The following is an 18,349-nucleotide window of genomic DNA, read 5'->3' on the forward strand; positions in this document are numbered from 1 at the left end:
CACAACTCAGAGTTTATGAGTTACTGTCTCTTGGGACAAGGACAAGATCTCCGGTGTCATTTACAGCATCACCATAGCACTTAAATGACAGTGTATATATTCTACACTCAAGCGCTAAACATGGATGATATCTGCGTAAAGCACAGCCTGTGGTGGCTGCTCAGGAGTGTTAATGCTGAAGTCAGATCAGTTACTTCCTACAAGGTCCTGACCTGTGATATTGCTGAGAAGTCACATTGCTGAGAGGTCATTTAGTTCAGGTTTTTAAAGAAAGTGATTGTCAAAGCAGAGACTGGTGCAGGACACAGAAACGCGCATGAAAGCAGGAAAGAGAGACAAATTCAGACACTACGACGTGGCAGTGGAGTGTCACAATACTTGAATTCATGACGGGGTGAAACAATTTATCATTGTCAAAGGGAAGTTTTTCCTGAATAAATATGTGAACACCCTGGTGAAAACATCCAGTACACTCAGAAAAAGAACAATAGCCTCTTTGTAACACTCTATCATTATAGTTCACTTTCCTGAAAGAAAACAGGTAACATCAAATTAAAACACCCCCTCTGCTATAATACTGGCTTGAGAAATGATTAGATCTCACATTCATGTTTTCTAATGTTGTAATCCCAGCTCATCGTGTCTTTGGAGCAGAATCTTCCTGAAGAATGAACTTGTACGTCAAGTGAATAACTTTCAAGTTACAACCTTGAAAAGGGTAAGCTAAAAATATAGGCAAATCTCTATATACCGTCTGATTCCAGGGCAATGCAATCCCAGAATGCACTGCCAGAAAGACAAGGAATATACATAAGTTCCCAGCTGGTCCATTTTACTTCACTTGCATGTGAACAAGACAAATGTCTCTTCTCAGTCAACGCAGTCGTCTCAGTTTACAGCAGGATGTGAGCCCATGTTCAGCACATTAACTATGGGCTGGATCTTGGCAGCTGATATTCGTTCCATGTCCTATTTGACAATGTTTATTGCTAAATTACATAGAGCCCAACCTGCCTGACTGTAAGAGGAGTTGTTTGTGCTGTAGGAAAAAAAGCATTTGCCACATGTTCATTATAAAATTCAGTTGATTTTGTCGGCAGGTAAAATCAAAGTTACAGACTAATTGTGAAAATGACGCACTATACTTACTTATACTTTACCGTGGTGTACAAACAATACATCTGTTCATGGACATAAATCAGGCTGCAAATGCGCCACTGTCCATTAAACTTCACAGAGACAAAGCAAAAATGTTCTTCCAAAGCTTTAATACTTATTTTGTGTTTTTTAAAAGATCTTTCTGTAGCGGCACCATTAGCAATAGATAGTATAGAATGTAAATAAATAAATTATAACATTAACTTAAGTGCATTGCATTATGGGGCAATAAAGTACATCAAGAGCACAATAAAAGATCATCCTTTTTTTTAACCATGCACTCTGTGTGTTTTGTGTATAGTTAATGCAGTTTTCCAGTATGAACACAGTACACACTCAAAACCTGTGTCTCTTATTATGATTATTATTGTTGTAGTATTAGTATGAGAATTTGTATTATTAGAATTATTGTTAGTTATATTTTGAATATAATAATGTATGTATTATTATGACATTGCATTAATATAACATGACAGATTCAGATAGCTGGAACTAAGACCATGTTGTTATTTGTATTTGAATGAATGTGTATAGGGTTGTGCAGGTGTTCCAGATGATTGTGATGACACAGCATGTGGAATCATGTCTCATTATGAAGACAGTCAGTGGGTTCTTCTCAAGTAGGAAAGCGGAGACACATTGCTTTTGGTAAACCAGATATCAGCTATGGATCACATCGGCTTAAATGTGGCTTCAGGGGAAGCAGGTGACGAGACGCTGGGACCACACTTCATAGACGTGGAAGAAATAATTGATGTAAATGAGGAACTACAAGACAGTGAAGAGGAGGAGCGAGATATCAAGTGTGTATCTCAGCGCAAAAATATGGATTAGTTTTTCCTCAGTCTTGTTTTAAAATATATTTGATAAAGACGCCTGTCAGTATAAAACTTTATGTTCTGGTGTGTGTCTGTAGTGAACGAGAGGAGCTCAGGAGGAGACTCTGTCTGGTTAAAACCAGATACCGACAGGAGAGGGAGCTCCATGACCACATGTTCAAGCATGGACTGGCACTTGAGGAGCTCATGAATGAGACAGCAGCTGAGAATAAATACCTCACCAGCAAAATGAAAGAGTATGAAACCTAGATGATTTGACTTTACTTTTTTTTACCCCTCTGACTCTATAATTCACCATCTACACAGGCTTAATCTTTAATTGGGATATTATAGCTTACATATCCTTGATGCTTGTTTATTCAGGTTCCAACAGCAGATGGCAAACATAAGAAAAATGTGGGAGGAGGAGGATGAAGAAGCTCTGCGCCAGGAGCTTCTGTCTGAGGAGGAAAACACTGTTAAGAGCCAACTGATTTACATAAGGAAGAAGGTGAGTGATATTCTTCTTCTTCTTCTTCTTCTTCCTCCTCTTCTTCTTCTTCTTCATCACTCTGTAATTTATTATACAAGAAAATGAGATGTGAGGGTATGAAACATAATATATTGACAATGTCAATACATTTAAATTAAATACATCCTGGTAAATGAATGTCTGAGCCAATATACCTTTTGTAAGAGAAGTCTGATTTAAAGTTCAGGACTGGTGGGGACTGTATAAAGTGTGACACCAGATTTCCTTATAAAGTTCCTACCAGCCTCCATCTAAACCTGTTTATTTCTTGTCCTGGTCTCATTGCTTGTCTTTGCTTTGTGCAGGAGAAGGAGAATCAGAAGCTGAGAGAGAGAAATGAGGAGCTGACTGCTGAGGTGTGACCTCTGACTCTGCCATATGCTTATTATTACCTCCTCTCTCCTCCTGTGTGTGTCTTTCTCACAATTTTACAGCCAAACTTTTCTCTTTAAAATAATTAAGACACATTTAATGGCTGGATACCTGCCAAAGTAGCTAATAGAATCCTAGAGGAAAACAAAACAGAGCTAAAACTAAAAAGAAAGGCATTTAGCTGGTGTTTATTTCCCAGAATCCTCCTCTGGATCCCACTCTCATTCTGAGTTGCTTCTTTCAGCTGCACAGAGTCTCTGTGGGAGACATACATCGGGGAGAAATTCAAACTCTAAGAGCAGCTGAACAGAAATACAAGGTAAAATCCTGTCCTTCACTTATCATTACATATGTAATGATATATTCCTCTACACTGCTTACCTGCCCAAATAGCAGTGTGTAGTAAAGATACTGAAATAGTGACAGTATGAACAACTTTATAAAATATTCAACATTTATTGATTGTAAAGTTTCTGTAAGCTCCACAACATCACAGTTGTTGTTGATTTGATGAAAATGTTCAATCTGAGTATCTTTGTGTCTTTGCAGAAATTTGTGATCTTGATTAAAAAAAATAATGAGGAGTACACAGAGTATTTCAACACAATTCAGGTATGTACCAAATACAGAATAATATGTGTATATATGTGTGTGTGTGTGTGTGTGTTTGTGTGTGTGTGTGTGTGTCTGTGTGCTCACATCATCATTGTATCTTTCTGACTTTTCGTCTTGCCTCTGCAGGACCTCAGACAGGAACAGAGAGAACTTCAAGATGCGCTGAGCAGCAGACACGAGGAGCATGCAGTGTAAATTCTGCATTATATTTTTTACTAGTTAATCTGGTCGAACAGTTTCAGCATTTTAAAAGAACCCAGTCTGAATGTAATGCATTTCGGTGGTTGATGTCACTGTAGGATCTTAGACTAGCTAAGTACAACGAGCTGATGTTTGTGTGGAAATGTCTGTTTTCTCACATCCGTCTGTTATTTGGTTTCATAGAGCTGCACTGAATCTCCAAAATGAGTCAGAGACACTAAGTGAACAGAGACAACCACAGGTCTCTTTAGCAGAGGTAAATATAATATAAATTATTTAACATATTCACACGCATTATCATACAAAAAAAAAACAACAGCTTCATTCTACCAGCAACCACTTCAGCTCCTTCCACACTTCAGGAAATACACTTATTAGCTTTCATGCTGAGAGTTGGATGAGATCGATGCCACTTTCATGTCTGTTTCATAAATATGTAGCTGGAACCAGCAGCTGCTTAGATTAGCTGAGCACAAACAATGGAAACAGGAGGGTTTCCAGTAATCATGTTTTGTCTGAAGATGTCAAAATCCACTTCTAAAGATTTTCATCAAACTCACAGCAAGAAAATAAATGAGCAGATTTCTCAAAATGTCAGACTGTTCTTTTACGTTCTGTCTGTCATAGAAGCGGTACGTCTACTGATAAGATATGTGCTGAAGCTTTCTGTTATTGTTGTAGGATAAAGATGACGTAAAGCACAAAGATGAGAGGCCACTGAAGACTGAAAGGTATTGTTTGTTACACAGCACACACACAAAGAGTTCTTGTTCCTTTACCTATATGTTTGATGTATTATGTTTGTGTGTGTGTGTGTGTGTGTGTGTGTGTTTAGCTGGTGGCACCGTTGTGCCAAGGCCCTGCGGAAAGGAGTGAAGGTAGCAGGAATCATCACCCCTTGTGTCTTACTGTCTGTGGGTCTCATGGTCTACACGACACCTGACTGCCTCAGTCCAGATCCTGACTGCAGCCTGTGGAACATCGCTTTTGACCTGCTGCTGTCCTACAGCGAGCTCTGTCACACACACACTCCTGTTTATTAAAATCTAGTTACATTTCTGTGATGTTGCACTGAGTTCTACTCTACATGAAGGCAAATGAACTTGCTTGAGGTTTTGGATGCTTTGTGTCTCATCTGAAAGGCTTCTTCAGTTCTAACTGACTGGTGGAGAATCCCAGGGGCCAGATGCACAAAACACCACAAGTCTGAATTAACGTTTCCTTAAAATAAAAAGAGTTGCTGTAATTTACAAACAAAGGAAAACGTTTCAGAGATTCTGAGCAACACCCTTAAGTAACTCCCTCAGCTAAAGAGAAATTAAACCATAAGTGATATACTTAAGTAGAAAGTTAAGGTGTTTTGTGCAACTGGCCCCAGGGATTTAAACATGACTTGAGTGACACTTACAACTCATATGATGGCCCAGTGGATCAGTGACTCACGTGTGACCTTAACGACTCTAATGGTGAAATCCCTGGGACTCCCCAGCAGTCAGTTAGAACTTTAGAAGCCCCTCAGTTGAGAGATGAAATGTCTTCAACTGGGATCGCAACTCTAAGGGAGAAAAGACGAGAGCCAAAAGACAAACTGTGACAATATCCCTGTGGAACCACTGATTTTTGCATAAAAAGCTTCTTCTTTCTAAGCATGTCTGTGTGACACCAGATGGGACTCCGCTGAGAGGTGGAGCCCTAATTGCAGCACTCACCTTCTTGAAGTTAAGCAATGAAACAATAAATCAAGCATTAATTAATGATGCAATGTGAAGCAGATATACCAGAGATGGTATGATAATGAGGATTGTCTCCCTTTTCTGTCTGTGGACAGATGTTGTCACCATGATAGTGTCACAACCATGAAAAATACAGTCATGAAACTTTGGGTGTGTAGTTGAGATCAAAATGAAGGCCGAATATGAAGATAGGTGTGGTCTGACAATTAGTACTGAGTACTCATGTAATATTGTAGTTATAACTACTGAGTACTTGTATGTAGTAATAACTACTACTGTAACTAGTACTACTGTTGTCAGTTCTTGGCGAAATAAAATAAATAAATAAATCTTAGTTTTTCCACAACTTTATTGATAATTTTGCTAACAATGTGACATTCCATATATCTGACATACAGAACATGTGTTTACGCTAACATTTAAATTGTTTTTTTGTTGTTGTTTTTTTTAATTATTTTTATTAATCATTACATTAGACATACAAAATAAGGCACGAAAGTAGCCTAAGATAACAGTAACAAAGACAAACAGATATACTGTGTCAGGGATTATATACAAAGTTTGACACAATCAAATGCAAACAACAAAACAAAACAACAAAATCGGTCCGGTTAAAAAAAACCCCAATAAAACCCCAATATATCAAATGAATATATCTATAATATCAAAAATTATATTCATATTTTAAATTTGGAGCCCAAATTGAAGGATTTCAGTTTTTCTATTACACGAGGTAGATAATGTTCTAATATAGGACTCTGCTTCCTCCTTAAAGGTACAAAAAGAAAAGTTAAAAAAGTTATTTTTATTTTTATTTTATTTTTAAGTCGCCGTTATGACGTCATCACCAAGAGCCCATGACTAAATCAGCCGGGAGCGTCATTCATGCCGCCAGCGCGTCGAGTAGCCCCGCAGGTATGAGAAACCAGAGCAACAGCAAGTAAATTAAATCCTCTGCACCGTGTTGACAGAGCGTGGCTGTGAAATGTATGAATGTTTGTTGGTAAAGTGATATCTACTGTACTGAAGAGAGAGTAAACCATCCTGCTTGTAGCAAGGGAGCTAACGTTAGCCAGGCTAGTTTCACATTTGAAGTTAGTTAGCTTGTTAGCCAACGAAGTTGCTGTCAGTGTGTCTTAAATCACTTGTGTGTAGACAAACTATCCAAGTGGTTAATACAGGCACGAAAATGATCTCAGAACCTTTAAAAAAAATAACCGTATGTGGCTTATGAGCTTGATGTTCCTTTCTCTGTCTGTCAGAGTCTGTGAAGTCAGTTCTGCAAACATAATGTTGGGTCAAATAACTTTAAAGAGCTGACAACAAAGTGGCTTTTGTGAAGGTCCCGTGAATGAATTCAATCTCAGTTTTTAAGCCAAAATGGAAGAAAAGTCCATTAAATACAGAAGAATGGAAAGTTGAACATTTACGTTTCAATGACAACTGGGGTAGACAGTGTGATATGATGGACAGCTCCAGAACAGTTACTGAATGGACCATGTTTTGTCAGTTGCTATATATTGAAGGTCAGATTCAAGAATGAATTTTAAAAGATTAAGATGGTGCTGTCTCAAACATCCTCATATATGTGACTTCACTTATCCTGTACTGTGGTTTTTGCAGGTTTAAACATGGATTTGCTGTATGGTCCATTGAGCTTGGGTGTAGTAGCAGGAGTGGGCTGTGGGCTGTTCCTCGGTTGGCACCTTCGGGGACGCTTCCGTCCAGCATCCAAAAGCATCATGGCGGCGATGGGGAACGGCAACAGTGAGGCAAGTGTGATGGGAGAAGGAGGCGAATTCAAGATGATTCTGGTGGTCCGTAATGACCTGAAGATGGGCAAAGGAAAGGTTGCTGCCCAATGCGCACATGCTGCTGTATCAGCTTACAAGCAGGTCCAGCGCAGGAACCCAGAGCTTCTCAAACAGTGGGAGTACTGCGGCCAGCCCAAGGTGGTGGTGAAGGCCCCTGATGAGAACACCCTGATCGATCTGTTGGGTCACGCCAAAGAAGTAGGGCTTCCTGTCAGCCTGATCCAGGATGCAGGAAGGACTCAAATTGCACCTGGGTCTCGCACTGTGCTGGGTATTGGTCCAGGCCCAGCGGATCTGATTGATAGTGTTAGTGGAGAGTTGAAGCTCTACTAGGGTTCCAGCTTGCACCTGTTGGACTTGCATACAATTTCTTTGTTGTTAAAACCATTTTGCAAACTAAACTAACTTGAGCTACCATGAGTTTATATTTTTATATAAGAACAACCGACTCAATTACATGTCATCTACTTGAATTTATTGTGCAGTTCTGGGGGTTTTATAGCAGTAATAACAGTTTAATGTGTATTTCTTCTTCTTTTCTGAAAGCTATGACCTGGCATAAACACAGTCATGCTGCTGTCCTCCACGCCAACCAGTCTGAGACACGATGCTCACAGGAAACGGATGATAAACATGAATTGTGTCAAATATAAACAGCAAAACAGTAATTGAATATTATTGTTGTTGGTCTCAGAATCACAGCACTGCAAAATGATACCGAGCTATGATCCCAAAATGTGTTCTCTCCATGATAAAAATCACAATCTACAAAATAAATTCTGAAAGTTCATGAGTCTTTCTTTATATTAAGTATTTAGTACTTGAGAACACTTAAATGTAACATGACTGTATTGCAGCAGTAGAGCTGCTTGGATGTAATGGATATAATATCAATATTGCGATATGACTGGATGTCATTTGCGTTTTGTTGTGAAACTGACATTTTCTTATTTTTCCTTGTCTCAAATTCTGCATTATTTACAACTTTGTGTAATAGTTTGTTCATTTAACACAAGTCAAAATAGGAAAGAATTCCTCCACCTGAGTTATGTCCACATTGTTTTATTGTGTTTTCACTTTTCTCCTCTAAAAGAAACATTAATCACTATCTTCCAGCTGTTTTGAGATGTGATACAACAATATAGGGGGTAACTAAACTCACCAGACCAGATGTTTTTCTAGTCTGCTTTACTTGTAGCACTCTCTCATTTGTACCATCAGAGGGTGCTAGTGCTACATCCTTGTATTAAGTAAGTCGTGTATAACTCTTGAGCTGATACTGAACTGAATGTATTGTGACACAGGGTAGGCAAAGCAACAGGAACATGTTACAACAGAATACAATCCAACACCAGAGTACAGCTTCAAAAACTGGAGGGACTTTAAAGGGTAGAGTAGAATCAGTAGCATGTTCAAAAAGTGAGGTCTTTAAAACCTCTGGGTGTGAAACCGCTGAAGTGGTTTTAAGCTATGGTGAGGTCATAACTAGCACCGGTCTCAGATTGCACACCATCTCCCATTCACTTTCACTAAAAGCTATACAAAATCAATAACACATTTCCTGGGACGATCTGTTTCCCAGGTTCAACCTTTGCCCTGCAAATTTGCAGTTACACACAGGTACACTATGTTTGGAAATGGAGAAGTCATAATTCTGAGTCTATCATGGCATTGTTCTGTACAATGTTACATTTGACCACAAACAACCTCTTTCATACACTTTACAGCCTATGATTGCTCTGCTCACTATTTACCATTCATTTCAGAACCATGACATCACTTCCCTTTTCTGGGAGTTGGCCGAGCACTGTTCAGTAAACTCATTGGACGGAAAGCTACAAAATAGTTCATGTAAGACACAATCAGACTGTTCTTGACAAACAAGAAGCCTTTATTGTTAAGTGGAAAACACAACCGCTGTTTCATTCATTATGATCCTGATTATGCACAATCAAGTTTCTTAGGTGCACAATTTAAATCTAAGGTAATTTAGATAAGAATATAAGTTCAAAGGAGTTAATGATTGATTTCCTGTATACACGCAAGCCTTTGATAAAAACCTCAAATTACCACAAGTCTGTGACACTGTTTCTGAACTGGATGAAAGGGTGAACTGAAAAGGTTAAAGGGAACTCTCCACAGGATGTGAGGAGAATCAAGTGTGAGAAATCTCTCCTGCACACTTAATAACAGTAACCTAAAATAATATCCAGCAGAAACAAACCGCAGCATAAAGAGGGGGGCCTGTTTGTCAAACACAAACAGGTCTGCAGTCCCTCCTGAGGTGGAATGGTCCCATGTTAGAGCAGTAATTAAAGCACATGGCAATGTCGTCTGACTGCAGATTTGTTTGGAGAGTCCTGCATAGGCTTTGCTGGAAAGAATCAAACTTTCTTGAAAATCGTATGTAAAATACTCTCTTGGGTTTTCTTCAAGAATTAGCCCTGAAGCGCGTGTGTGGGACTGGACAGGTACAACGTAGTGTTTCAGGATTGTGGTCATGGAAGCGGCAGTCTCATGTTCAAATATAGAAGAACATAGTAGCAGTTTTTGTGTCTGAATATACAATAATTAAATGCATTTTACAGTCGGACAGAAGAAGCGGCTCACACACATCAAAAGGAAGAGGTTCTACATTAATTTTTTCTCACTACAGAGTGCAAATCAGATGCTTCACAACAGACCTTTTTTATACTGAGAAGAGGACTAGCTCTTCCCACAAGCCCCCCATTGTACATAAACCATTTCCCATTCAAATAAAATAGACAAAAGAAAATTAATCTAGTCAACACGGAATGTGAGAAAATTAATCTTTGTGATTCAATCTTTTCTTTGACAACAGAAATAAAACCGAGTCCTTCATGACAGTTTAAAAAGGGGAAAAAACTGTAAAAAAAAAAAAAAAAAAAAAAAAAAAAGGTTTGCCGGCATTATCCCGAGCTCCCTGTAGAGGGCAGAGAGACAGAAGTGGTCTGGTGAAGGACTGTGGGAGATGGATGGATGGTCGCTCCAGCCTACATGTGGAGAGAAGGGGGTGGGGTCTTTACATGCCGTAGCCAAAGCCTGGCTGAGCTGCTGGCTGACCATATCCTGCAGGCGCCTGGTAGCCGTAGCCGTAAGGCTGCTGAGGAGCCACAGGTACACTGGGGCCTGCTGTCAGCATCAGCTGGGGTGTGCCTGCAAGACAGAGAGAGGGGGAGGGTTTCAGTATTCAATATTTTATGACAATTATAATTATATAATTCTTATATATATATATATATATATACACACACACACACTTTCATAATAATGTCTTTTCAACTTCTGTTATGTGTCATGCCATCTACATGTGTCAATTAGTATCTTTACTTACACACTAGTCTGTTATGTTTATCCTGGTTTTAACCAGATGTTGAACTTCACCTGATTCTTCATATCTCTGTATGACTTTTAACATCATCAGGTTATTGTTCCTCTGTGTCTTTAATGATCTAAATTACAAACAGTCTGTTATTTCACTTCGGGCTGTCCTGACCATGTTTTATAGTACAATATTTATTTTAATTCTATTTTTTCCTTAACTATACAACTTTCAGTGCAAACCAAGAGAGAGGATGTCAGTGTGACTCTTTGGTAGCAAGAAGATCTGGACAGGATTTAGACAGACACTCCTGAACCTCTGCATTAACAAAATACCACACAGACAGCAGCAGCACTGTAGAGGTGTGTTCACCTGCTACATGTCACTGAAACAGATACAAAACAAGTACTTCAATGTTGCTCGTCTACTGGATAACTGAAACTGAAACTAGACGCTATTTTCATGTATGTTGAGGCTCAGTGGGTCACTCACTCTCATTACATGACTCGAGCCGAGGACATACCTGCACACAGGCAGTATTATCCATATCCCAATTATGACATATGATTTTACATCATGTTTGCACGGAACATAAGAAATGTGGTTACTCATGTGATATTCTTACATAGTGGTGAGTGAATGAACTGCAGGGTTGGAAAAGTGGGAAATGATAGGTTATGCATGGGTCAACAGAGTGTCCTTGAAATGGACAGGGCTCATTTGAACATATTACTATTTCTGTATGAAGCAACATTTCAATCCGAATCTGATGACAGAATGTGTGTTGTTTGGTCACTGTTAATTGAACCTAATCAGCCAAACCGCCCTGATAAAGCACATTCTCTGGGTTTTAGAGTATTTAACTCTTAAGAGTTTTTTGGTTTTTTTTAAACTCTGATTGTTCATTTAATCATGAATATTTATAGAGAAGTTATAGAGAAATACTTAAACCGTTTATAGTTGATTTTTTTTAATTTTTTTTATTACAAACAAATGACTGTATAACAATGTGACAGTGTGAAACTGATTACAGCGGCTTACAGTGAGTTTCTGCTGACTGTTTTTGCAGTCCAGCCCTCAACCTTTTGGGTCACTGCAGCAAATTTTCTGTGAAAAAGCTCAAACTTCACTGTACACTGCCTGGTCAGCACTGTCGATGACTGGCTGGTGAACATAGTGGTGCATTAAGCAGCTACAACAGCCAGATCTTTCCCTCAGGAAAAAAAGAAACCAAAAACAAAGCTGAAAGCTTAAAGAAAAGATAAAGATAAAGGCTAAAAAAAATCTGTTATTGCAGGTTTAATATTTGAAGTTTTCAGGGGTTCAATCGAATGTTCTGTAAAGCTCAATGACAGCATGGAGCCCTGGATAATTAAGGGACCTAGAGTTCTCATGTGTGGAAGAAGGCTGCTGCCTTTTGTGCTTGATCACAGTGAAATGGACATTAATGTCATTAATCTTAGAGGACTGTTACCGTAGACAATAGGTTGCGTCTCTGTTGCCTGCTCCTCCTCTTTCCTTAGGGACTCTGAGGTTTCTAGTTTATCTACCTGCAAGGCAAAGACATAAGAGCAGTTAGAATGAATCCAGACCACTTAATAAGTAAACAACAAACTATACAAGTTAAAAAAATTAGAAACAGTTAAACATACAATATATGTGTTTACTATTCTGTGATGGGTTTTCTGACAAGTAGAAGACTCATGTGGGACGCAGGACAAAACAAAACCCAACTGACAGGAACAGAAGACGGTTTCAGGTGACTGAACCAGAACTATTTGCTTAAGCCTTTCACTTTATCTGCAGCTGCAGATTCCTACATTTTGCACTGAATAGCAGTACTAATGCATTAATGAGTATTGTCCTCAACTCCTTTCTTGTGCCTATAATGCAAAGCAAGAAGTCCAACTAGTAATGCTAAGTGGTAGGAAACTGAAGAAGAAATAAGAAAAAAAGAACCTTAAACTAATCTTTTTCATTCATTATGTTAGAACTGCCTGGGTGGTCTGCCTGACAGTAACAACAGAAATAGCAAATTCTTCAATAACACAGAAAAATAACTTCTTCAGGCAGCAAGTCAGATGCAGCAATATGCAAAATGTGCTGAGGGGAAAGCAGCAGCACCTGGATGCAAATTATTTCTAGAGTTAAATGTAAGAGATGATCAGCAGTGCACGTATTATATGAATTCATCAATCAGTTCTCCATGCCTCTTTTTTCTTTTTTTAATCTTAGTTCTCTGCACACAATTCCAACAAGCTGACACTTCACTGTCCCATGCTCTAAGTGTTACACTGGCTGCAGCACTGAGATGCAGTTTGGGAGGAGGAGCAGGAGAAGGAGGAGGAGGAGGAGGAGGAGGAGGGTGGAGGGTGAGTCTCAGGCCAGGTGCTCCCTACAGGAAGCCAGGCACAAAGAACAGCCTGCTGCTATATATCAGCAATACACGTTGAACACATGCTTGTGCCAGTAACCAGATAATACAATAACACACATCAACCTTTAAAAAAAAAAAAAACCAAACACATTCAGCTTCATATTGTGCAGTGTCATTAACTGAGAGGAAATGCACTTTTAAGTGAAGTAACAGAATTTCTTGTACTTGTTGAAGCTTGTCAACTAAATGGTTGAAATTTTAATTCATTCGGAATGTAAAACAACCGTGATCAAAGCTATTGCGTTAAGTGCATTTTCTCCAACAAACCCACTGAGTAGAATGTATTGTATTGTACAATGTATTTTATGGACCTGTGGTTTAACATCTGTTGTAGTCTGCTTCAGGTTCTAGTTCTTTAAAACAGGGGATAGGGGCGAAGGGTGGTTACTTAACAAGTGGCACAACACACACCTTATATTCACATTGTCGACACACAAAGTGAGTTAGCTAGGTTACAATCATTTCTCATCTACTGCAAGTATCATCTTATTCCTCACTTGTTCCTCATCACTGTCCCATCCTGAAGCCAATTTCATCTGCACATGTTTCTTGACTAAAGTTATAATAAAAATAATATATTCAGGGGTTCCTTAAGAGATACTGTAGTTGGTCATCAAGGTCATCATGACAAGTATTATATTTACTTCAGTTCATTAGAAATAATATTAATGCTGTTAACGCAGCAGACTGCTACAGTTTTTTTTGCAGATCTACCACGTTGCCCTACAATTAAATTGTGTCAGCCTGAGAGATGCCTCAGTGACTTGTGTCGAAGTGAGAGTGTAATGCGTGGTACAGCTAAAACCATGCACACTCAAGGCCGCAGTCTTCCAAGGTAAATAGTCTGAGATCAAAAATAGAGCTTTCAACTTTCACCTGTTCCTTAACCGCATCAACCTGGAAGAGAAGAGGTGCAGCATAGAAGAAGAAAATTAAAAATATTTCCCCATTAAAGAAAAAAGGTGAAGGAGGAAAACTCAACAAGATGGTTAACAGAAGGGCATCGGACAGGATTCTGAGTATGTTTGATACTGACTTGATTCAAAAGAAAACCACTGTATATTTTAAAAACTGTGACCCTTGTATTGATCCTCTCTGACAGGATGACAGCAGTGGTACAAAGCTATATATATATATATATATATATATATATATGGCCTGCATTTATATCAAAACCTAATCATTCCTCAGATCACTGAACTCCAGCCTGAAAAGATCACAGACGACCCACCTTGCTGAGGTACTCCCTCATGACCTGAATGAAGTATGGCATAGAAAAGTCCATGATGTTGTGCCTCCAGGCTGTCTCCAGCACCACGTCAGGCCGCAGCAGGTCATAGCAGGTGAACAGGCAGGCGGCGAAACACTCCCTCTTGTTCTCCTGTAAGAACCAGGACAGCAGCTCCTCCGCCAGCTCTGTGTCCTTGGACTCTGACGCATACTGCATGGCATCCTGCAAGGGAGACGGAGCATGGACGGGTCAGGAATAGTCTCAGTCAATTTAAGCCGTTCATCTGAAATATTCACGAGAAAACTACTGGCTAATGAACCATTATTGGCACCTTATAGAGCTTATCCTTCTTGCAGAGCTCCACACTCTGTTTCCAGCGGTTGTTGCCCTTGAAGAGGTAGGCAGCGATTCTCCTGAACTCAATCAGCTCGTGCTTCTCCAAGCGCTGGGCCAGCGAGATGTTGTCGAAGTTGTCGTAGGCGTCTATTGATGTCCTCAGTGCCTAACATGAGTGACATGAATATCAAATAAAATTAATATTGACATTTCTGAGATATAAAAGGTTTAATAAAATACTGTGGTGCTGTCAAAGGATCTCACCTGATAGTCCTCCTCTGTGATGAAAAGGTTGTTAAGTGCTTCATTGACTGATTTGTTGTTGTGGTTCTGTACTGACCGCAGGTAGGGTTTGACCAGAGGCAGCTGTTTAACCTGTGAACACACATGTACAATCATCATCATCATCATCACCATCATCACAATCCTGACAAACTGAGGACATTTCCATAATACTCCTTTATCATTACAAGAGATTAAATTGTACCTTGCTGAAGAAGTTGACAGCGCGGGAGTGGTCCAGTCTGGGGGAAAGCACTATGAGCAAATCATTCAGTAACAAGGGCTTAAACTCCAGATAGAACTGGGTGGCTTTGTAGTACAGCTCCACGTTGGCCACCTTCACAGGGAGAAGAGGAAACAAAGTCTTACAAACAATCATTTAACAAAGATAAACATTGGATTGGGAAAATATAATGTAATATGAGACATGCTGATTATAATTTTTTATATTGTAGTATTTTATAATGATCATAAAGTCACACTTAAACCAGAGAAACTAGACTGTAGTAACATACATCATATGTTTTACTACTATAACTTTAGTGTAACTCCAACTGAAAAGATTGATACAGGCAGTCATACTCATATAGCTTGTAAAAAAATAATTAAAATATAATAATAATAAGAACAACATGTTATTAAAAATATAATGGTTTCGACCTCATATGAAACTGTACCTTGGTGATGATGTCTTTGAACTGTCCTTCTTTCCAGGCGTCTGTTGGGTGGTTCATCATGGTGATGATGGCGTTGTCAAACTCCTCGTACTTGTCGTACAGGAAGACCAGCTCGGCCCACAGGTGAGCCTGCTCTGCTGCTCTCAGGACCTTTGGGATGTTAACTCTGGACCAGAAGAGCTCCAGATGCTCCCTCATCTTCTGGGGCTTGAACTTGGAGTAAAGGATGGCCAGCTCTGTGAACATCCCCATGTGAGCGCGCTCCAGGCCAAGGGCGGCCTCCAGCATGGTGATCAGCTCCTCAAAGTAACCACGGTCCTGTGATACAAGAGGGGTGGGGGGGTGTGTTTATGTGTGTTCATGTATGTGGGCTAAGTTGTTGAAGTTGCACACAAAAATGCCTTTAATTCCTTCTTACTTGGTAGTAGTTGATCAGCTCCTCCAGCTCATCAGCGTGCACCACAATGTGGAGACCACACATCTGGGCCAGTCTGAACTCCTTTCCATCCACGCAGGCGAAGCACACCTCTTTCCAGGTGCGGGTGCTGTTGGCTTTACGGGCGCCGTCCACAGCAGCCTGGTACTCCCCGAGGTGCACCAGAGTTGAAGCCAGACGACCAAAGTTGGAGACATTGTTGTATAGCAGCTTAGCTGCCTCATACATTTTCTCATCATAACAGCGGTCACCGACCTGCAGAACAGATTCAGTTATAAGATACTGTTTTGTTTTGTTGACTTGACGGCTGATTGACAGAGGACTGTATGAGAGTGAGGCTAACCTGCTGGATGTGAGCATTGTTGGGTCCATTAATGAACTCTTCTAGTTCTGCCAGGCGATTGGTTTTGGCCAAAGCAAAGATGAGCTCTGTTTCTACGTAGGATTCACGAGCCTTCTTACGAGCCATCTGAAGAAATTTGACCAGATCCTCCCAGTTACCTGAAACACATGGACATGGACATTGATATTATGCTGTTGGTGTTTTCACATGAATCCCTTTCTCTTTTGGTACATCTGCAATTCTGCCTCAACTACATTTTATGATGATAGTGTATACTTTTAATTAAAAAAAACTGCGGCACTAGCTGCAACTGTCAGCAAATACTCCTGGATGACAAAACTCAAACGACAAACTCCACAACAAAGCCGATGTGCTCCGTATTGATTGATTTCAACTAAAATGGCAAAAAAACTGACTGCTTTGCTTTCTCTAAAACTCTGCCTTCTGTTCGTAGTGTTTGATCAGTCCACAGTAAGTCAGGTTGTATTCTTTCCCACCATGCTCTGCAAAGTTTTGGAAATCCATCTAAAGAATTTTGTAGCTGGCAATTAAGAAACAGAATGGTGTGAATAATCCTTAATGTCAACCAACTTTGCTGCTCTTTTTCTCTGCCATCTTTTCTTGCTTGAGCTCAACAAATCTCCTTACCACTCTTATCAGCAGCCTGTACAACCTCCATGTATGCAGAGGGGTCATCAGCTTTGATGTAGGAATCAATGGCCTCCTTAACCAGGCCCTTCTGTAGCTGAGCCTTAGCCAGCTGGCTCCACACAGCTGGCTCATTGCAGCGCTCTGCAAACTCATAGGCCCGGTCCAGGTTGCCAATATGCTCGATCAGCACCTAGGGAGACAGAAAGAAAAAACATGGAGGATCAACACTTCTTCGGTCAATAAGGTATTAGCATAGCTGTTTAAGAGCTAATGACAGACCTGCACAGCAGAGGTGTTGACGTCAAACTTCTTGAAGATGGCAAAGGCCTCCTCGAATAGCTCATTGCTGATGGCGATGTTAGCGATATCAGGAGCGTCATAGTTGTCTAGCCTGCTGATGTACTCCATCACACGTGTACGGTCAGCTTTGATCGCTGTCAGGATCAACAGATTCTGCAGATTTCTGTGGGAAAGCAAAGACACAGGACACTGAGCACACTTCAATTTTGCAATATGGTTTTGAAAACTGTTTTATTTTAATATGTTACTGCTAAAGACCTGTGTTCACTGAAGACAGAGTTGTCCAATACAATCTTCTCCAACAGCTCGATGAGCTCGTTGGGCAAATCTGCGGTCATGAAGGCCTTGACTGTGACCGATACCTCCTCTGGGTCCTGGGTTTCTGACAGTGCTGTCTGTACAACCTGAGAGCAGATACAAGGGGACAGAGGATTAGAAAAGCACCAGGCACGAGGACTGAATGAGATGGAACATGCCTCGTTTATACTTTACCTGGTCAATCAGTGGTCTCCTGTAGGGGTTGCTCTCCAGCAGCACACTCGCCCAAAGCTCAGGGTCTTTGCGACGGACCAGGTAGCGAGACAGGCTCTTGAAGAGAGAGTTCTCATTGCAGACCTGATGTGAAAAAAAAGAAAAATTACAATAGGAAAGGCAGTTAAATGATGAACAGCAAGAAAAGAAAGTGGACTAATACTAAGATACAAGTACAAAACTTCATCCTCACATTGATCAGCTCCTGGTCACACTGTCCTCTCTCGTAGGCCACACAGGCCAGGTGGGGGTCTCTCTTCTCGCAGTACTTTCCCACCACGCGGCTGTCATAGTACGGGTTCTCCCGCAGGAAGCGTTCAGGGTTATTGTTGCTGTCGATGTAGATCTTTGCCAGGGCATTATGTGTGGCGGGCTCCTCGCAGCCTTCATGGATACGAGACTCCAACCAAGGAAGCAGCAGCTTCAGTCTGAAAAACAAAGAGATTCACTCTGACTGCCAACATCACCTCTCAGATGAGGATGACGCACAGGTCAAACAGACAGGTTTTTTTTGGGATCAGTTTTAGGTGTGATACCTT

At 40.3% G+C, this 18,349-nt stretch overlaps 3 protein-coding genes across 7 annotated transcripts in view; 2 read left to right on the forward strand and 1 right to left on the reverse strand.

The window, feature by feature from the left end:
* The first annotated feature begins 1,823 nt into the window (after positions 1-1,823).
* LOC130181942 (inner centromere protein-like) lies at positions 1,824-5,699 on the forward strand. The gene is made up of 10 exons (XM_056396415.1): positions 1,824-1,961; positions 2,075-2,233; positions 2,361-2,487; positions 2,814-2,864; positions 3,125-3,199; positions 3,430-3,492; positions 3,622-3,686; positions 3,880-3,952; positions 4,378-4,427; positions 4,532-5,699. Exons 1-10 carry the CDS (start codon positions 1,825-1,827, stop codon positions 4,737-4,739), a joined length of 1,008 nt encoding a protein of 335 aa, XP_056252390.1. The 5' UTR covers position 1,824; the 3' UTR covers positions 4,740-5,699.
* Positions 5,700-6,271: 572 nt separating this feature from the next.
* ptrh2 (peptidyl-tRNA hydrolase 2) lies at positions 6,272-8,033 on the forward strand. 3 transcript variants are annotated; one of them, XM_056396416.1, is made up of 2 exons: positions 6,272-6,344; positions 7,053-8,033. In XM_056396416.1, exons 1-2 carry the CDS (start codon positions 6,287-6,289, stop codon positions 7,574-7,576), a joined length of 582 nt encoding a protein of 193 aa, XP_056252391.1. In that variant the 5' UTR covers positions 6,272-6,286; the 3' UTR covers positions 7,577-8,033. The 3 variants fall into 3 exon arrangements, with proteins under 3 accessions (XP_056252391.1, XP_056252392.1, XP_056252393.1); XM_056396417.1 differs by having other exon boundaries at positions 6,301-6,416; XM_056396418.1 differs by lacking the exon at positions 6,272-6,344 and adding an exon at positions 6,347-6,369.
* A 1,080-nt stretch (positions 8,034-9,113) lies between these two features.
* Positions 9,114-18,349, reverse strand: part of cltca (clathrin, heavy chain a (Hc)) — a 32,840-nt gene continuing 23,604 nt past the window's right edge. The window contains exons 17-31 of one of the 3 annotated variants that reach the window (XM_056396412.1): positions 18,004-18,238; positions 17,772-17,894; positions 17,538-17,683; positions 17,259-17,442; positions 16,977-17,169; positions 16,329-16,486; positions 15,968-16,240; positions 15,550-15,867; positions 15,078-15,209; positions 14,855-14,965; positions 14,586-14,756; positions 14,255-14,476; positions 13,900-13,920; positions 12,061-12,136; positions 9,114-10,420 (exon numbers count right to left, since the gene is read on the reverse strand). In XM_056396412.1, the coding sequence (XP_056252387.1) occupies positions 10,287-10,420; positions 12,061-12,136; positions 13,900-13,920; positions 14,255-14,476; positions 14,586-14,756; positions 14,855-14,965; positions 15,078-15,209; positions 15,550-15,867; positions 15,968-16,240; positions 16,329-16,486; positions 16,977-17,169; positions 17,259-17,442; positions 17,538-17,683; positions 17,772-17,894; positions 18,004-18,238 (2,497 nt within the window). In that variant the 3' untranslated portion in view covers positions 9,114-10,286. Of the gene's footprint in view, positions 10,421-12,060; positions 12,137-13,355; positions 13,377-13,899; positions 13,921-14,254; positions 14,477-14,585; positions 14,757-14,854; positions 14,966-15,077; positions 15,210-15,549; positions 15,868-15,967; positions 16,241-16,328; positions 16,487-16,976; positions 17,170-17,258; positions 17,443-17,537; positions 17,684-17,771; positions 17,895-18,003; positions 18,239-18,349 lie in introns of those variants that run through there. The other 2 variants (XM_056396413.1, XM_056396414.1) reach the window with 2 other exon arrangements.

Source organism: Seriola aureovittata, chromosome 15 (genome assembly GCF_021018895.1).
Source record: "Seriola aureovittata isolate HTS-2021-v1 ecotype China chromosome 15, ASM2101889v1, whole genome shotgun sequence".
In the NCBI taxonomy this organism is placed as follows: domain Eukaryota; kingdom Metazoa; phylum Chordata; class Actinopteri; order Carangiformes; family Carangidae; genus Seriola; species Seriola aureovittata.

What these genes read in the sequence shown, in the direction of transcription:
- LOC130181942 (XM_056396415.1), top strand. Translation starts at nt 1,825, where the DNA reads ATGGATCACATCGGCTTAAATGTGGCTTCAGGGGAAGCAGGTGACGAG. An exon ending in CTCACCAGCAAAATGAAAGA is followed by an intron (nt 2,234 to 2,360) that starts GTATGAAACCTA and finishes TTGTTTATTCAG; the next exon opens with GTTCCAACAGCAGATGGCAA. An exon ending in AGGCCACTGAAGACTGAAAG is followed by an intron (nt 4,428 to 4,531) that starts GTATTGTTTGTT and finishes GTGTGTGTTTAG; the next exon opens with CTGGTGGCACCGTTGTGCCA.
- ptrh2 (XM_056396416.1), top strand. Translation starts at nt 6,287, where the DNA reads ATGACTAAATCAGCCGGGAGCGTCATTCATGCCGCCAGCGCGTCGAGT. An exon ending in CGCGTCGAGTAGCCCCGCAG is followed by an intron (nt 6,345 to 7,052) that starts GTATGAGAAACC and finishes TGGTTTTTGCAG; the next exon opens with GTTTAAACATGGATTTGCTG.